The 16,290-nt window shown below is 38.2% G+C and overlaps 1 protein-coding gene across 3 annotated transcripts; it reads left to right on the top strand.

The window, feature by feature from the left end:
• The first annotated feature begins 611 nt into the window (after window positions 1–611).
• Window positions 612–15,205, top strand: msrb3 (methionine sulfoxide reductase B3). Of its 3 annotated transcripts, none has more exons than XM_081363695.1 (7): window positions 612–755; window positions 3,964–4,106; window positions 7,777–7,885; window positions 9,530–9,607; window positions 9,767–9,795; window positions 13,860–13,957; window positions 14,065–15,205. In XM_081363695.1, the coding sequence occupies exons 2-7, from the start codon at window positions 4,031–4,033 to the stop codon at window positions 14,236–14,238; spliced, it is 564 nt and encodes a 187-aa protein (XP_081219821.1). In that variant the 5' UTR covers window positions 612–755; window positions 3,964–4,030; the 3' UTR covers window positions 14,239–15,205. The 3 variants fall into 3 exon arrangements, with proteins under 3 accessions (XP_081219821.1, XP_081219819.1, XP_081219820.1); XM_081363693.1 differs by lacking the exon at window positions 3,964–4,106 and adding an exon at window positions 3,096–3,242 and having other exon boundaries at window positions 614–755; XM_081363694.1 differs by lacking the exon at window positions 3,964–4,106 and having other exon boundaries at window positions 617–755.
• The last annotated feature ends 1,085 nt before the right edge of the window (window positions 15,206–16,290 follow it).

The following is a 16,290-nucleotide window of genomic DNA, read 5'->3' as shown; positions in this document are numbered from 1 at the left end:
TAAATTGTATTCAATTTTCTGCATCATTCCCAGTTTCTAACCCATCGACAAGGATCCTTGGACTGAAAGAGTTAAGTACAGATGTAATATGTAGACAACAGTACCTAGTACAAAAAAGTTAGAAGAAATAGCTTCTTTAAAATAACCATAGAAGTCTAAATATATTCTCTAACATTCAATGGAATCTTTTATTACTAAGCCACGTTCATTACATGAAAATGAACAGTAGGATGACTTTAATAAAGACATCAAACAAATGGGTTTACACTTCCCACACTGATTAAATTTTGACGCTACTACTAAATATTTAAATAGTATAAACTTTTGATAAATTATTACATAAAGTTGTCCGAATCTACTGATTTAGAGAGAACTTTTCGCATTTTGCCTAATAGTTAATATTTGTAGTTGGCTGATGAAGGAATTTAGGATGTGGATTGAGTGATCATAACAACATGATAATCATGCAAATAATAAAATGAACAAAAACCTATATTTTGGCACAGCCTAATGACGTAATTAAGTTACTGAAGCTCACAAACTGCTTCGCGCCGGGTAACTACGCGCGCAAATTACGCATTGCTCATATTTGGAGCTAGTCTGCCCAGAGAGAGGAATTTCCCAGAATGCACTTGTCATTACCTAAGAAGTACACGGTCGTGTCGCTGTTTGACAAATGCGCTTCTCTCACAGCGGCCCCCCTTCATTCTCTAGTCTGCTGTCCTACTCGGTTTTAACGTTGTTTCTGCTGTCTGGTACGTGTAACTACTTATTATCTGTTTTATATTCTGTATTATGCACTTTTAAGTGACTTTAATGCAGGCAACAGGGTTTCTATGACTACGCGTTGAACATGTAACGCAACACCGTTATACTTTACTGTCATTTTAAAATTGACGCAGTTGAAATATATCGCATACGTTGCCTATTCGTTCGTTCCATCTGCTTATTAGTTTTTTTATGCTTACATTTCAATATGGCAAAATATAACGTAAATATTCACAGGGAATTTGGTCTTCTGTGATAGGCATATCAGTTACACTTTGTATACAAAATGTATACTATGTATCCTCCCACACGTGATGTCATTGTAGCGAGGCATTATTACGTAACATTTTATGTAAACCACACCCTTTAAAAAAAGTACAGTGGCACTACTATGATACAATGTAAACACTATGACTATGGTATTACCATGACACTCCAATTTCAAGTAGACTATGATAGTTTTTTGTAAGACCACTCAAAGGCATTATTTTATGTCATGTTTATTTAATTGTCGTCTAGTACTAGCACCTATCTAATGAACTTCCAAAAGCCTGACAGGATGATTAGTCATCCGATGGACGTTTAATGTAATAATATAGCCTAGATGGAATTGAATGTTTGAGTTTGTGAGTCATGAAATTGGCAGGTGCTTCTTGTTTCTCTCTGCATTGATTTAGTAAATGTCCTATTCAATATGTTAAATATAATTCACTGTGTCGGTGAAAAAAAAACAAGCTTATTACTACCTCTGTCAATTTGGCTGTTGCCAAACAAAACGCACAGATCATTTGCCAAAAGTTTCACATGCTTGAGATATTCACACACTGACTCCTAATGCGGTTTTATTTGCCAGCATTCACTTTAGACTAATCATTTCGCAATGGCCCTTCAACCGGTTTGGTTAAATAGCAGCCATTCATTATACAAATCTGATCTGCTTTTAAAACAGATCTTTTCAGATCTCATCTGTCGCTGTACTACCATATATAGTTATGACTCTAGTCTACTCTAAGTATCAAGCATGCTGTATTTATAAACTGCATTGATAACTCCGAGCACTTGATATTTCTGGCTTCAAATGCTCTTTTTTTTTTGCCTGCTAATTTTATAGTTAAATTGATAAGGGCAGTTGATCGATAGTGACTGTCAAAAATAACATTTGTTTAACGAGTCACTCTCATCAAGTTCCAGTTCGGCTTTACACAAATGAATTAAAATAAGGCTTTTCTTAAGTGTATTGACAAACTGTAGTGGTTCATTAAACAGTACAGCTTTACATACTGTATTAAAGTAAATTCATTAATAAAATACACGAGCACTGGATCAGTTGTTCATTTTTAAAGAACTTTCTGGAATGCAAAAGATGTAAACATCAAGCTGTAGACAATCACAGACCTACGGTGTGATTCTGCAGAGCTGCAATCGAGTTCTATTTGTAGTCCTCTCTGCAAGTGAGCGCTGGCTATTTTTAAAATGTGGCCTTGCTTGTGTCTGTATCTGTGCATGTGTTAAAACCACTCCAGGACAGACCAGCCCTGGGTGAAGAGTTACTGAGAGTTCCAACAAGTGTCTGAACGCTGTTGCATTTAAAGAATAATCATGTCTTATTTATTTTGATCAGTGTCCTTTTTTTACACTATTTGCTGCATAGAAATAATAATAATAAAAAAAATGTAGAAATTTAATACAAGGCCCCTAAAAGTATTTGTACAATAGAAAAATAAAGATAATAATAATAATAAAATATATATAGGCTATATATAATTTCTTTGGAGTGTCTACAGAGCAGTAATTTAGTAAAAAAGATTATATCAAACCAAGTGTTTGCTCACTTTTCAAGTCTCACTATTTTTTTTTTAAATAGTAAAACTAGGCCTTGTAGAGAAAAATTGTTTAGTTCTGAACAAAGCGTGTTTGGTGTTGGTTATAATGCATAAGAATATTTTTCCATTATGTTTTGCTCCACTGTATAAGAATAAGTTCTAAATGGATAAAGAAATCCATAATAATTGGATATTTCCATAAAAATTTGTCATTTATAATTTTCTCTTCCCTATTTGTTGCAGTTAATGAAAAGATCTCTCCCTTTTCCTCACACACCTGCACAACCACTAGATGGACCTCATTCCTTATAAACCGCAGCTTCACCCTCTCGCTCAGCAGCGCTCTGTGGCTTTGCCTGTTATTGCTCCTGTAGTTCAGCTGTAGTTTCACACAATCTTTGGCCTCTAACGGTTTTAGAGCTACATTTTTCATAGGTCTTTATCTATATAGTTACAAGAAGTTTAAAGAAATCTTAAAAAAATTTCTCGCTGTCTTCCTCAAAGCTCTATCCTCAAGTTTGCCGTAGGCCAGGATGGCTGCCCGTCTTCTCCGATGCATGGCCCCGTGCGCATCCATGGCCCTGCTCCAATGCAGGCGCTCCCGTATATCCGCAGGGCCGCTCCTAACACTGACTCCGCCCACTGCGCTAGGTACTGTGACCATAGGTTCTATAATGTGCGATATGTCTATTAGGCAAGTTTAATTACCTGAGAAACTAAATTGTCTTGCCGTGCATTGTTTTACGGCAAAAGCGTGCTCTGTGTAGTGCAGTTGAAAGTATATTAGTGAAGTTGCAGAAGTGGAAATTGAATTGTGAGGTTTAGTTTTCTCTTTATGGCTCATATAGACACACAACTGACGTGCTACAGCCATAGAAACCGCCGATAAGCTTAAGCCGCCCATAGAAGCCGCCGGGCCGTAGCAGCTTTTATATCAGTTTCCTATGCAAAATGGTTCTGCATATCTATATAAATGGCAACAAGAAACTGTTTCAAAGTCATTGGTTAAACATTTTACAAGCCACTGTGTGGTATAATATTAAAAAGCCTTTTTTAAAAATCAAAATGTCCCTATTATAATTGAAGCTTTTCAATATTATACCACGTTTAACTCTCATGTAAGTAAATGTGACACAAGGCTACAAGGTTTCCATTGTGAATATTATCTTCTTTAACTTCTTTATCGTTCCTGTTCACCTCTCTCTCTTTACACAGTGACGTTAATCAGTCTTTCCCTGCATGAGAAGCCGTCCCATGATTGGCCGCTCTAATGTGCATCTCTGTAACTGACATCTGTGTTGACCTATGTTATGTATTTTGTTTTTCTCCTTCCTCTCCCTCCTTGCCTATGTTTGTCTTTATGATTTTTTAGCCTGAGTGGTAGGAGGGTGTTTTAGCAGGCGGCTGTTTCTGTTCTCCCAGCAGCATCGGCAGCAGCCATGTCCGGGTTCAATCTACTGCATCTGGTCAGCCAAGGCCAACCTGTAAAACTCAAGGCCTGCGGGCTCCCCTCAGGTCACCTGGATGCTGTGTGTGTGTGTGCAGTGTGCTTTGCTTACTTTGATGCTTTTATGTGTCTGCACACGCGTGTGAGAGCGTTCGGCAAGGGGTGCGTGTTTGGTTGATGAAAAGGTCACATGTGGAGAAACCAACTTCTGGATTTATCTAAAGGCAGCGTGACGGTGAGCTTTATCTGTGGCTAATGTTTCCTTCACATTGACAGTGTCTGTGTAAATGCATGGAAGTGTATAGATAGTTATTTTGTTTTCATTTCAAAATAGTAAGCTGCCAGATATCAGTTCCCCCTGATACTTGAGTTGGTTTTTCTACATTGATGACCCCCTTGCCCTGAAATGTCACCTTTTGCTTTGCTCTTTTTCTCTGTTTAGATCTTCAGTTGCTCATGGAATAATACCTAACTCACTGTTTTACCTTCTTTTAAGCCTGCATGCTTCAACATTTAACTTAATTTCTACTAATGATTGAATTTGTATTTGTATTCTTCATTTTAGGAATCTAGATGAAACACAGAAACAGGGTGTCTTCTGAGGGCATTAGTTGTATCTAATTGCATTTTGTAAAATAACCATTGTTGCAGGTTAAAACTTCATAGTTTCATCAAGATTTATCAGTAGATTAATTTTGATTACTGGACGTTTCTGTGTCAAAAAACTAAAATTTGCTTTACTTGATGGAAATAACAGTGCTTGCAAGGTAGCAAAACATTTTTTTTAGTCTTTGGTTGTGTATATAGGCTACATAAAAATTATTTTTCTGAATGATAAGTAACACACGGTTATATGATTGAATAGTTCTAAGGAAGAACAGTTGCGATTCAGTATGCAAATATTATGAAGTCATCACTGTCAGGTACATTTTGAATGATGAATAATCTGTCAGTGTCAGTTAACCCTCTGGTGCTCTTTGGTCATTTTTGATCGAAAAAGTATACGTTTTGGTTTTTTAGAATTTTATTACTTCATCAAAACGGTACAAAACTTGGTAAAGCTTTTGCCACTTGCTATGTGAACAAAAATGGCCGCATTGGAAATAAATGGGAAACGAATTTCATCTAGTGGAAACGTTTGGTACTGCGCCCAAACAAAATTTTACTGAAAGCTAATTTTTCGAGATATCAACCTCAAATTTGAAACACAACTTGTTTAGATTTATGGTTTTGATTTTCTATCAGCTTTAGAGTAAAACATGCTTTGGAAAATATAGTTCATATAAATATTTAAATAGTATTTCTGTGCATTTTTCATTATAAACTTCTATAACTGTTCACTTTTTTTTTTTTTTTTTTACTTCAGCAATAATCTGCCAAGTGTCCTCTTAAAAAAGAGACCAAACTTAAGTCTGTGCTACAAAACTTTAAAGATTTCGGACAGTTTAAGTTAGAAATTACATTTTCAGGTCTAAGTGTGGGTTAGTTAAGTGACTAGCCTGTACAAATATAATTTTGCACCATAAAATCCCCTAAAAATATTAAACAAAAAACATCAAACTAAAATATAATACATTCATTTCATTGAAAGAAAAACAATTTAGTCATTTTTGACCGCCATGCAAGAAGCACCAGAGGGTTAAAAAATATTTTATTAAATTTCTTAGCTTTAAAAAGTAGCACACATAATAAGGCTGGCATTATATACAAGATAAATTATATAATTTTGTTATTATTCATTAATTTAATTATTTTTTTAGGTTAGGGTTAGATTAGTTTGTTGGATTTATGCAGATTCATTTTTATTTAAAATGAGCCTCTTCTCATGTCAATTAGAGTTCTTCATTACCTGTATAGAGACACATTTCAGTGCAGAAAGAATGGTAGCGTGTAGGCTTTTCCTACATACTGCTTATGCGTGCAGTCCGAATCAGGCCTGAGTTAAGCATTTAAAACAACACAAAAAACTTCCCAGAATGTTTGAGGAATCAATACAGCGCTGCCTTGCAAGCACTATCAAAAAGTTTGAAAGCGATGAGTTGAGAATAGCTACGAAAAAGCGTGAAGAATGTCTGGGGGAAGACGTGATATGTTTGTTTTGAAGCAAAAGGCCTGTGCTAAAAACAAATCTTGCTTCCAATTAGGAAATAACTTTCACTTGAGGTTATAGCGGAGGGATGTTGGAACAACGTGCTGATTTGTAGTGTGACCTCTCGGTGCACCAAAACTAAATCATTTGCAGGGGGTGACACCGACCGAATTCCTGAATTTCTTTAAATGCCTCCTTAGAGGCTTTTCTAGACAAACCAAGAAATAAAACACTTTTTTCCCCTTTTCCCCCCTCCCTCTCTCTCACAGTATAAATAGTGTTCGAGTCCTCCATACACAAAAAAACTAGGAATTCTCTCTCTCTGTCTCACTAATAGGATCCAGAAGACCCCTCTCACAGAGTCGAGAGGAATACAGGAGAGTCCTGCAGGGAGGCGACCCCCTCCTTTTTGCGCTCTCCTCCCCTCTTCCCCATGTTTGTCAGAAGTAACTTTGTACTCGCTGGACAGAGCAGGGCCCATCAATGGAGCCCATTCACCAGAGGGACCTTTAAAGACCCCATTATTTCCTCCATTCACATGGTTTCAATCTTGTCGAGAGGAATTCTCCACATAGTCTAAATGAAGGGACTCCCGCTCTCACCAGAACACAAGCCGTAAAACTGGCCGAACAATACAGGAGCAGGACAGACCCCACAGGAACACGAGTGAAAAAATTGTTATTAGCTGGAAAAAAGGTGGAAAGGAGGGAGAAAGCACTCTGTAATGGGAAATTGCAGTAGAATTGTATGTAATTTAAAACTGCTGCGTGTCCTGGTGAATAAATGGCGTGCAGATGGACATCTGGCCCCCTTTAAAAACATGGCTACAGCGCTTGTCTTCTTCTGAGGACCGTACGGTTGCCAGAATGGATATTTCGGGCTGCAATATATATGATTTTTTTTTTCTCCAGGCTGATGTTTAGAAGTTTATATTCAATGAAAGTTGTATCACTGTTTGATCAATTAGAGCTGGGGTGTCAAACTCCGTTTCTGGAGGTCCACCGTCCAGCAGAGTTTAGCTTCAACCCTAATCAAACACACCTGAACCAGTTAATCAAGGTCTTCAGGATTACTAGGAACTTCCAGGCAGGTGTTTTGGAGCTGGTTGGAGCTAAACTCTGCAGGACAGTGGCCCTCTAGGAGCGGAGTTTGACATGTGAGTTAGACTAGAGTTTGAAAGTCCATCTGGTGACATTTATTCACTCCTCAGGTTGACCTCTAGAGGTCAGCATTGTTGTAAAGCTCGAAATCGCTGCCTTCTGTTTGAACAGCCAGCATGAGCACTCATCTAGAATGTCATAACTCACTGCGTATGTTATGCAGGGAAAATCAAATTTGCCTTGGCGTAATACTTTGGCTGTAGCACTTCACTGACGGAGCGTTTGGATTGTGCGTCTGTCATTGGCATTCTGATTTTTCCAGAGTCAAGTCAGGAATTAAAGTAGTCATCCTTTGTTATCGGCCAACCCAAATAACTTGCAACCAAAGTGAACAGACAAAAGTGCTGACTCCTGTTTGGAAGAAGTCACATAGGAACCTAGATTAGAGTGATAGTTGTTTTGTTTTTAATAATACTGATGGTTTAGCACTTTGACATTTTATTTTGGCTAACACTTATGTCTGTCTCACCTCACTTGTCTCTCCTGTAGGAACGTGCCGGAGTAAGAAGACATGGCCCAAAACGTTCCCAGAGGAGGATCTGAGGAAGCGATTGACCCCCATGCAGTACCATGTTACTCAGGAGAAGGGCACAGAGAGGTGGGTGACCAACCCTAACTAAAAATCACTTTAAAATACACTTTTATACTGAATTAGTTTGTCATTAACTTAAAATCCCCCTGCGGTCAATAATTTCACCCATTGATTCGCCCAATATATTGCTGTACCCGATTTTTCCTGTCTCTTCTTAAAGGTGTTTTTGTGCTCAATGATTGGCCTATGTCACACTTCCTGCTTCCGGAACGCGGAGTAGGGATTCAGAACTTCCGGTCAACAGTATTTCTCCATAAGGATTTAGATTATCAGCCATAATGTCTAAACCATCCGAGGTAGACTGACCAGGAGCTATGAGGTTGTGAAACTAAGGTTTTTGCTCCTGTAGAAGCTATAAGTTCGTATGAAATCAACCTTGTTTTAAGAAAAACATGTTTTATCCGCGATCTTATGAAAAAAAAACTACACTACCCACAATCCTAAGCGTAGCAGCAACGTCTGCTGATTGGTCCAACTCTAATGTTACCATTAGAAACGTTTACCTAACTGGCGAACGGCCCGCCGCTGTTGTTGTAGTGTACCGGGTTGCTCTGCGTCAGGACGTAGACAGCCATAACTCAGCTTTCACGCTTTTCCACTTGAGAGTTTATTTACCATCCGAACCACATCGTCATATGAGACTTCAGGCAGGTTGCGGAGAGATTTGGTCCAGCGGTATCTATCGGACTCCGCCATTGTAAAGAGCTAACCGGAAGAGCCGTATCCCTACTAAAAGAAGTACTTCCGGTCTTCAATTTTTTCGTGATATAGGCCTATAGGAAAAGCCCTGGCCCGTAATTTGACGGGATTGGTTACTTGTTTGTGATGGTCTGAATTGGGGATGGTTTCAAACTGCGTTTTTGAGTCACTGTCTTTGGTACACTGACGTTTTAAGGGGAAAATACTCAGCAATGGTGCTGACTGGTGTATTTGGACATGGTTTGTCTCAAAGCATATTAAAAAACACCACATAGACATATTAACAGCATTACAATTTTGATTTTCACCATAGGGGGTCTTTAAATACTTATAATATATTCTAAAAAGTGTAAAATATTAAAGAACTAGTGGGTGTGTCCAAACAGTTGCAAAAAGAAATATTGGTTTTGAATTTCCCTCTTTTTCTACTTAAAGCACGTTGTTGTAGTTGATCATGGCAGTAAAACAGCAACGGACTGAATGTTCTTTGTATAGATTTCTTTATTGATCGGCTGATAAAAACGTATGGCACTTTCTCTCCTGAACAACCCAAGGCCATGAGATAGATGTTGAGTATAAGGAGGATGTAGCGTAGAAGAGAAAACACGGACACTTCCCCTCTTTCCCTTCATCCCTCAGTGGTAAAACACACGTGGGGAAAGTATTTATCGGCCCATTGGCAGTAGGAATGTGAAAAATGCCTGTGAAAGGAAAGCAAGGAAGGATCCTGAAAGATGCATTCTAAGGCCTGTTGCTCTGTTCATCCACAAATCCTCCTCAACTTATCTAGATTAGAAACGCTCAGTCAATTGACATTTTTACAGGTCTTTTGCATAAACAAACACAGAGCATGGGAAATCGTAATGAACTTTGAAACAAGCAATGTAATTTATCATTTATTGTAGATCATGTAAAGGTATGAAGTCACCGTTTGTGTTTTGTCATCCTTAGTGCTTTCACAGGAACATATGTCGATAATAAAGAGGAAGGAACCTACCACTGTGTCGTTTGCGGGGCTCCTCTTTTCACGTGAGTGTAATATATGGCCCATGATCCATAATGACCCATCTTTAACATACCCACCTTATATAATCTGTTTTGCCATTAGAAATCAAAAGGGTTTTTTGTGGCTATTTGCTAGGCATTATTTTTTTCTATTTTGTTATTGACGCTTTACTGTCCTTGCAGGTCTGATAAGAAGTTTGACTCCGGATCAGGTATGGTTCTTAAGGCTTATTACTCCTAATTCTTCTCTTGTCTGTCTCACTAAGGAAGAGTTTGACCTTTATGGTTGATTGCAAGGACGAATGAATCCAGTCTGCTGCCTAATAGGCTGTAGCTGTGGGGCATGAAACCTCACATGCTCCTTTATATATGAGTTACAGCACCTACAGGAAACAACACCATGACTTAAAGATCTTACAAAATATCCAAAATATTTTAATGAATGCATCTGTTCCCAATGCGATTAATGATATTGACTGTAAACATTCAGCCACCGTCATCCATAATCTTTTTGAATTCTATAGTTCTTCTTAATCAAACATTTTCAATCCATCTTCCTTCATCTTGAATTAATTTAATTCTCCCAGGGAAAAAGTATACAGAGGTTTTGTTTTTCTTTTTATTAATGCTGTTAATGGAATGCAAAAATGACAAATGATCACAATTAATTCATTAAAACATAATATTTGTTGAGAAAAGTCTAATGAAGATAATGATAAAGATGTGACATTGGCCGACGACAACTTTGACCAGACATGACAAAAGGTTGTTTTTGCATTGCTTCTCGCATCCTTTACCATGAATGTTGCATTTTCAACAGTTAAACTTTAAAAAAAATGCATTTGTTGTTCGTTTTGCCTGGCTAATAATAAAGTGTTTAATAATCACTTTGATTTTAATGCAGCTGTGCAAATAAGCACAAAATAAATGCAGATTATAGTTGTTATGAATTTCATCATGGTTTCCTGGAAGTGCTTATAGCATATACTTTCTGTTATGAGTTTAAGGTGTGTATTAAATGTTTTCTGTTTTAAGCTTTAAAAGACTCTCATCAGCTCTGACTAAATGAATGTTGAGTTGACGCTGAGTGTATACAGTACAATGCCATTATAAAGTATCTCAGCAACGGTTTGTTGATCCCTTACAGATCTGAGCTCCAAATCACATACTTCTGCAACATTACACATGCTATTTTAATTCGCTCTCCGAACAAAGCATATGTGTATGCACAAATTCTCTACAGAAAACAGGCCGAAATGAGAAACATCTGGGCCCCGCGTTGAAAAATCGGATTTTCTCTCGAGTTGAATCTTTTCTGTCTTCGACGTGGAGATGGGAGCCAAACGGCCTGCATTGCATGCTGGCAACGCAGCAGCCTAGACTCGTATAGACTCAATTTCCTGTTTTGTTAGAGCGCCTCTACACTGCTCCATTCACTGGGCTGCTCGCCCTGGCGATAAAGCTCCATTAGATCAGCTCTGCGACGATCCGCCGGGATTCTCCTGGTCTGAGTCATAGGATTCCTATATTCCCTCTAGAGCTTCCTGTGTCTGAGTGGAATTTCGTGGCTTTGTAGTTGTGGCCAAGCATCTCCTCCCTAAGAGGGAGGAGAGAGAGGGGGGTCCGTATAGAGTGCGATTGAGGGGTGTTCGAGGGGTTATGGAGGGAAAGTATAGAATGAGCGGGTGGACGTTCGACTGACTTCTGTTTCTCAACACCCGTAATATTCACAGCAGTGGGCCTTACCCACAGATAGTGTTACCAAGAGGTGCTTGGTTATAATTGGAGTTGCAAGCTAGAATAAAGGGTATGAATGAATCAAGCCAAATCTCCCACAGTGGCCCTCGAACAATTCTTTCCATGTATTTGCGGGTCCTTAAGTCTTAAATTAACTTCTTGTAGGTCTTAAATAGCATTAAATCTTTGGAGTTATTAAATGTGGGGACAGAAAGTGAAATGTCTTATTTAGGTCTTTTTAAAATTGTATTATATTTTGACACTCATGATTTACTATTCAGTGCAGATTATTTGAATTGTACTCTACTGTTCCAAAGTTTGGAGTCGTAAGATTATTATCAATATTAAGAAATGTTGTGCTGTGATGCAGTGTTTTTCAGGATTTTTGGATGAATAGAAAGTGCAAAAGTGCAATTTAATGTGTCCTTTCTTATTAAAATAATTAATTTCTTTAAAAATAAAAAAATCTTACTGACCCTAAACTTTTGATTGGTAGTGTAATTTAATAATTCTTTAAATATTGTGCATTTATGTAAGGATGGTTGGAGTGTTTAAACCTTTAAAAAAGTCAATATTTTAATTATGGTGTTGCAGAAATTGCACACTTCATCTCTGATGTTTTGACAAATAATTGGATATGGTATACTCCAGTAGTCTTTTACTGCTCATTCATTTTGCTTTGCAGTGTTTAACTTAATGTGTTTGCCTCTACCAGTAATCAGGAGGTAGTACTTTAAAGATTGTATGGGGTTTTTGTCAAAAACCTAAACAAATATGCCAGCAGAGTCTGTGTAGTAGTAAGTTCCCAAGGTTCTTCTCCTCCAGACGTTCCACCTTCCCAGAGAGCCATGAGCAGGACCACCCATGAGCCAGAGCAGCCATTCTTTCCATTTACACCCGTTACTGGGTAGAAATTTTCCAGATAAAAGAAACAGGATTGTGAGAGAGCCGTAACTCTGCCGATAACGCTGACCATTTTCATTGAGGTTTGTTTCACTTCCTGATCTTCTAAAATGCCGTCCATTCAGTAGGCTTGATGGAAGATCCCTGGTTTTGTCAGAAACCAGACACCCAAGAATCGTGGTGGTGAATTTTGCATCGGCAAACCCCAAACTTATTTTGCTGTCATTCAGTGGAAGTTTCTTTCCTAACAAAAGGACGAAGCTTTTCTTAAATTTTCCGTTGTTCTTTTCAAAATAATCATAACAAACTGGCTACTGCTTTACACCTGAACAAAATGAATAGCCGTGTTTCCACTGTCGGGTCAAAAGCGTCCCAGGGCCAGTCTCGTTTTCACTGTCACTTCCGGGGCTTGATCGGGCCTCATTGGTGCTTTCTCGGGGCCAGCTGTCAGGTTTTTTTGACCAAATACCATGGTTCAAAGCGGGCCAACTAGGGGAGTTGAGGAGTGCTCATGAACAAATGCGGAGTTCACCTGAGTCAGGAGACGGTCAACACCACTGCTCATTTGTGACCCTGGACCACAAAACCAGTCACATGGGTCAATTTTTTTAAATTAAGATTTATACATCACATGAATAAATAAGCTTTCCATTGATGTATGGTTTGTTAGGATATGACAATATTTGGCTGAGATACAACTATTTGAAAATCTGGAATCTGAGGGTGCAAAAAAATCTAAACATTGAGTAATCGCCTTTAAAATTGTCAATTTATGTTAACGATTGTGCTGCATTCACTCACAGAAATAAATGTTTTATATATTTACGGTAGGAAATTTACAAAATATCTTCATGGAACATGATCTTTACTTAATATCCTAATGATTTTTGGCATAAAAGAAAAATCGATAATTTTGACCCATACAATATTGCCACAAATATCCCGTGCGACTTATGACTGGTTTTGTGATCCAGGGTCACATTTCACACGTTTTCATTTCAGGCTACCAGCTAACTTCAACATTTAAGACATTTTAAACAATTTTCAGTTCAAAACTCACTTTCAGACACCAGCAAGTGTTTGAAGTAACTTCACGCAATATGTAAAGGGATGGTTCACTCAAAAATAAAAATTCTGTCATCATTTACTCGCCCTCATGTTGTTCCAAACCTGTATGAGTTTCTTTCTTCTGCTGAACACAAAAGAAGATATTTTGAAAGATATGGGTAACAAAACAGTTGATGGGCCATAGTTTGGAAAAAAAATACTATGGAAGTCAATGACCACCACCGTCAACTGTTTGGTTACCGACAATATTCAAAATATCATCTTTTGTGTTCAGCAGAAGAAAGAAATTCATACAGGTTTGGAACAACTTGAGGGCGTCAATGATAGATTTTTCACTTTTGTGTGAACTATGCCTTTAAAGATACTGATTATAGTGTATTGTTGCAAAAGTAGTGAAATACAGGGACATGTGAAAATTTGAATGAGCTTCAACATCAAGGCAGGCCAGGAAGAGGACAAAACACTAAAGTTGCACTCCACGAGATGGAAACACACACCAGAATGGAAGGTTTATAGGCTTGTGGATCCCATGAAGATTCACTGAACCTTCAATGTTGTACTTTTGCAGGATGGCCGTCCTTTTTTGATTTGATCAATAAGGACACTATAAAATTAACGGACGACTTTTCCTACGGGATGCACCGAGTGGAGACAACCTGCAGTCAGGTACAAAACCAGATTAATGTTTTAAAAAATTACACCGCTAGGAAAGCACCTTGTTGATATTATTATTATTATTTTTATTTTTTATTATTATTTTTTTCTCTTTGTAGTGTGGTGCTCACCTGGGTCACCTCTTTGATGATGGACCTCGACCAACAAAGAAACGCTACTGCATAAACTCCGCCTCCCTCAATTTCCAGTCGAAAAACAGTGGCTCTAAGGAGGTGGAAGCATCTGGGGGAGCAGGTCAATCTCCATCTTCTAGTAAGAGTGAAGAACTTTAATAGGACTTGAAACAGATCAAACAGATGTCACGCTACTCCAAATTCACACTCGTACTATAAATTCCAAAATCAAGTGTACCGTGCAACATTCGTCTGAATGATCGGTCATTCAAGATCACAATATGCAACAATATCAGTGTCTAGATAACAGATTAGAATGGCCTTATGTTTGCACCTCAACATCTTCACTTGAATTGAGTCATCTGAAGAGCTCACATCGCTTCCAAGAACATACAGGTACATTGGGTACAAAGGTCTGAGACCACATTGGAAACCTTGGATTTTTAGTTCTTTGTTTTTTATTTATATTAATTTTCTTCCACTGAAGCTCAAGATGCTCTTTGGATCATTCTCAAACCATGCTGGAGAATATGATGATCAGGTTGTAAACAAACTTGTGGAGTTCATGCAGCTTGTATGCCGCTGCCATTAAAGCAGAAGCAGGACAAACCAAATAGGTTTTCTCATATTCATGGTGATTTTTCAGTTCAGATTTTAACTTAAATTGTTATTCTGATAATATAATTTGTAATGGAAAAATGCATTTTCAATAGTGGTCTCTGACTTTTTGGACCCCATTGTATATTCAATATCCAATGATTGGAAACAAATTATAAATGTATACTTTCTCAGAGTGCTGTGTTGTTTTTGAAGTGACATGTGTTACAGGGAGGTCAAGAAGTTTGAGGAAAATGCTATGCAAGTGCTCCTGTGAGCAGTAAAATAAGCACCGAGTGAAGAACAAAGGATTCTTTGAAATAAAATGGAACAGTTGACAAATGTTTAGTCTGAACACAAATGTAGCCTGACTTTTAAGGGTGCTCTTTTTGGTCTCCCTGCTTGCAGTGCCTATTTTTGTCCTGAGTTGTTTTGATTTTTTTTTTTTTCTCCTGTGATATTGATTCACTTTGATTTGACAGAATTTAATTCATATTGACCTGTGTGATTAAAGAGATATTAAGAAAAATATGTTGTTGTGAATTTTGTTCACATATTTTGTCTTCATATTTTGAAGAACATGTTTCTCAGTCAAAGCAATCGTATGACTTCTGAAGATGTGAATATAGCACACTAGTTGTTTGTATGATGGCTTGTTTTTGTCCTTGACAACCCCTGGTCACTGTATGTTTTGATTGTATGGAAAAGAGCTGCTCAGAAAATCGACTAAAGTTTCCTGAGGATTACTCACATGAGGGTGAGTAAATGTTAATGTTGGAATAAATAGAGATCGTCAGTTTTGTTATGACAAAAATAACATTTTGGCTATTTTACATTTGCATATAAAGCATAATAACTATTCTACCATCTTTTTGCTCATCTTAACCACAACTTTGTTGCAGCAGATCGCCACATTGGAGGAAATCCAGACACCCTCTTTGTCCTCTTTGGGTTGACTAGGCGGTGGTGTGCTTGGTGAGATGCTGGAAGTCCTCCAAACCTGAAGAGGTGACGTCAACCTCGCCATCCTCTTTGGAGTGCTGTTGTTTAGAGAACAGAGTGGTTGGCCTTACTCTTAGAGTGTGGGAAAAATCGTCCAACGGGCCTGTCGCTGAGAGCGTTTATGTTACCGATGCAATAAAGAATATTTACAAGTCAGGTGTGTTTAGACTGAGGGATGCTGGTAGGGGGGCTTTCGACAGAGGATGGAGGTTTTGGGGGGGGCCTGGCAGCTGGAGTGTTTCAAACCAGCTTTCAACCCCATATCGTCTCCCACCCGGAAGTCAAACAATTTTGTCATTTATAGAGCAAAATTTAACAAGCGAGGCACTCTCGGTAGGTAGCATGACTACTCAAACTGTTACAAGCCTTTCTTTTGTTGCTGGAATTCCAAAACATCCCATTGAAATAAGTCACATATTGTCTCTGGCCCAGACATTAACGCTTCAATCACCGAATGTAGGTTAACCTCGTCCGTAAGTCTGTTTTCACATTCAGACTGTCCGCCTCACTTCTTGCCACCGAAATGTCACACTGAGCAAGTCATACTATATCTTGTCTCACTGGCCCCATTAGTCTGCTCTATGAAAGCAATAAACCAAACAACAGATCGCC

Source organism: Scardinius erythrophthalmus (assembly GCF_964197995.2).
Source record: "Scardinius erythrophthalmus genome assembly, chromosome: 4".
NCBI lineage: Eukaryota > Metazoa > Chordata > Actinopteri > Cypriniformes > Leuciscidae > Scardinius > Scardinius erythrophthalmus.
Note: the sequence above shows the minus strand (reverse complement) of the source record. Positions and strands in the feature narration are given on the sequence as shown.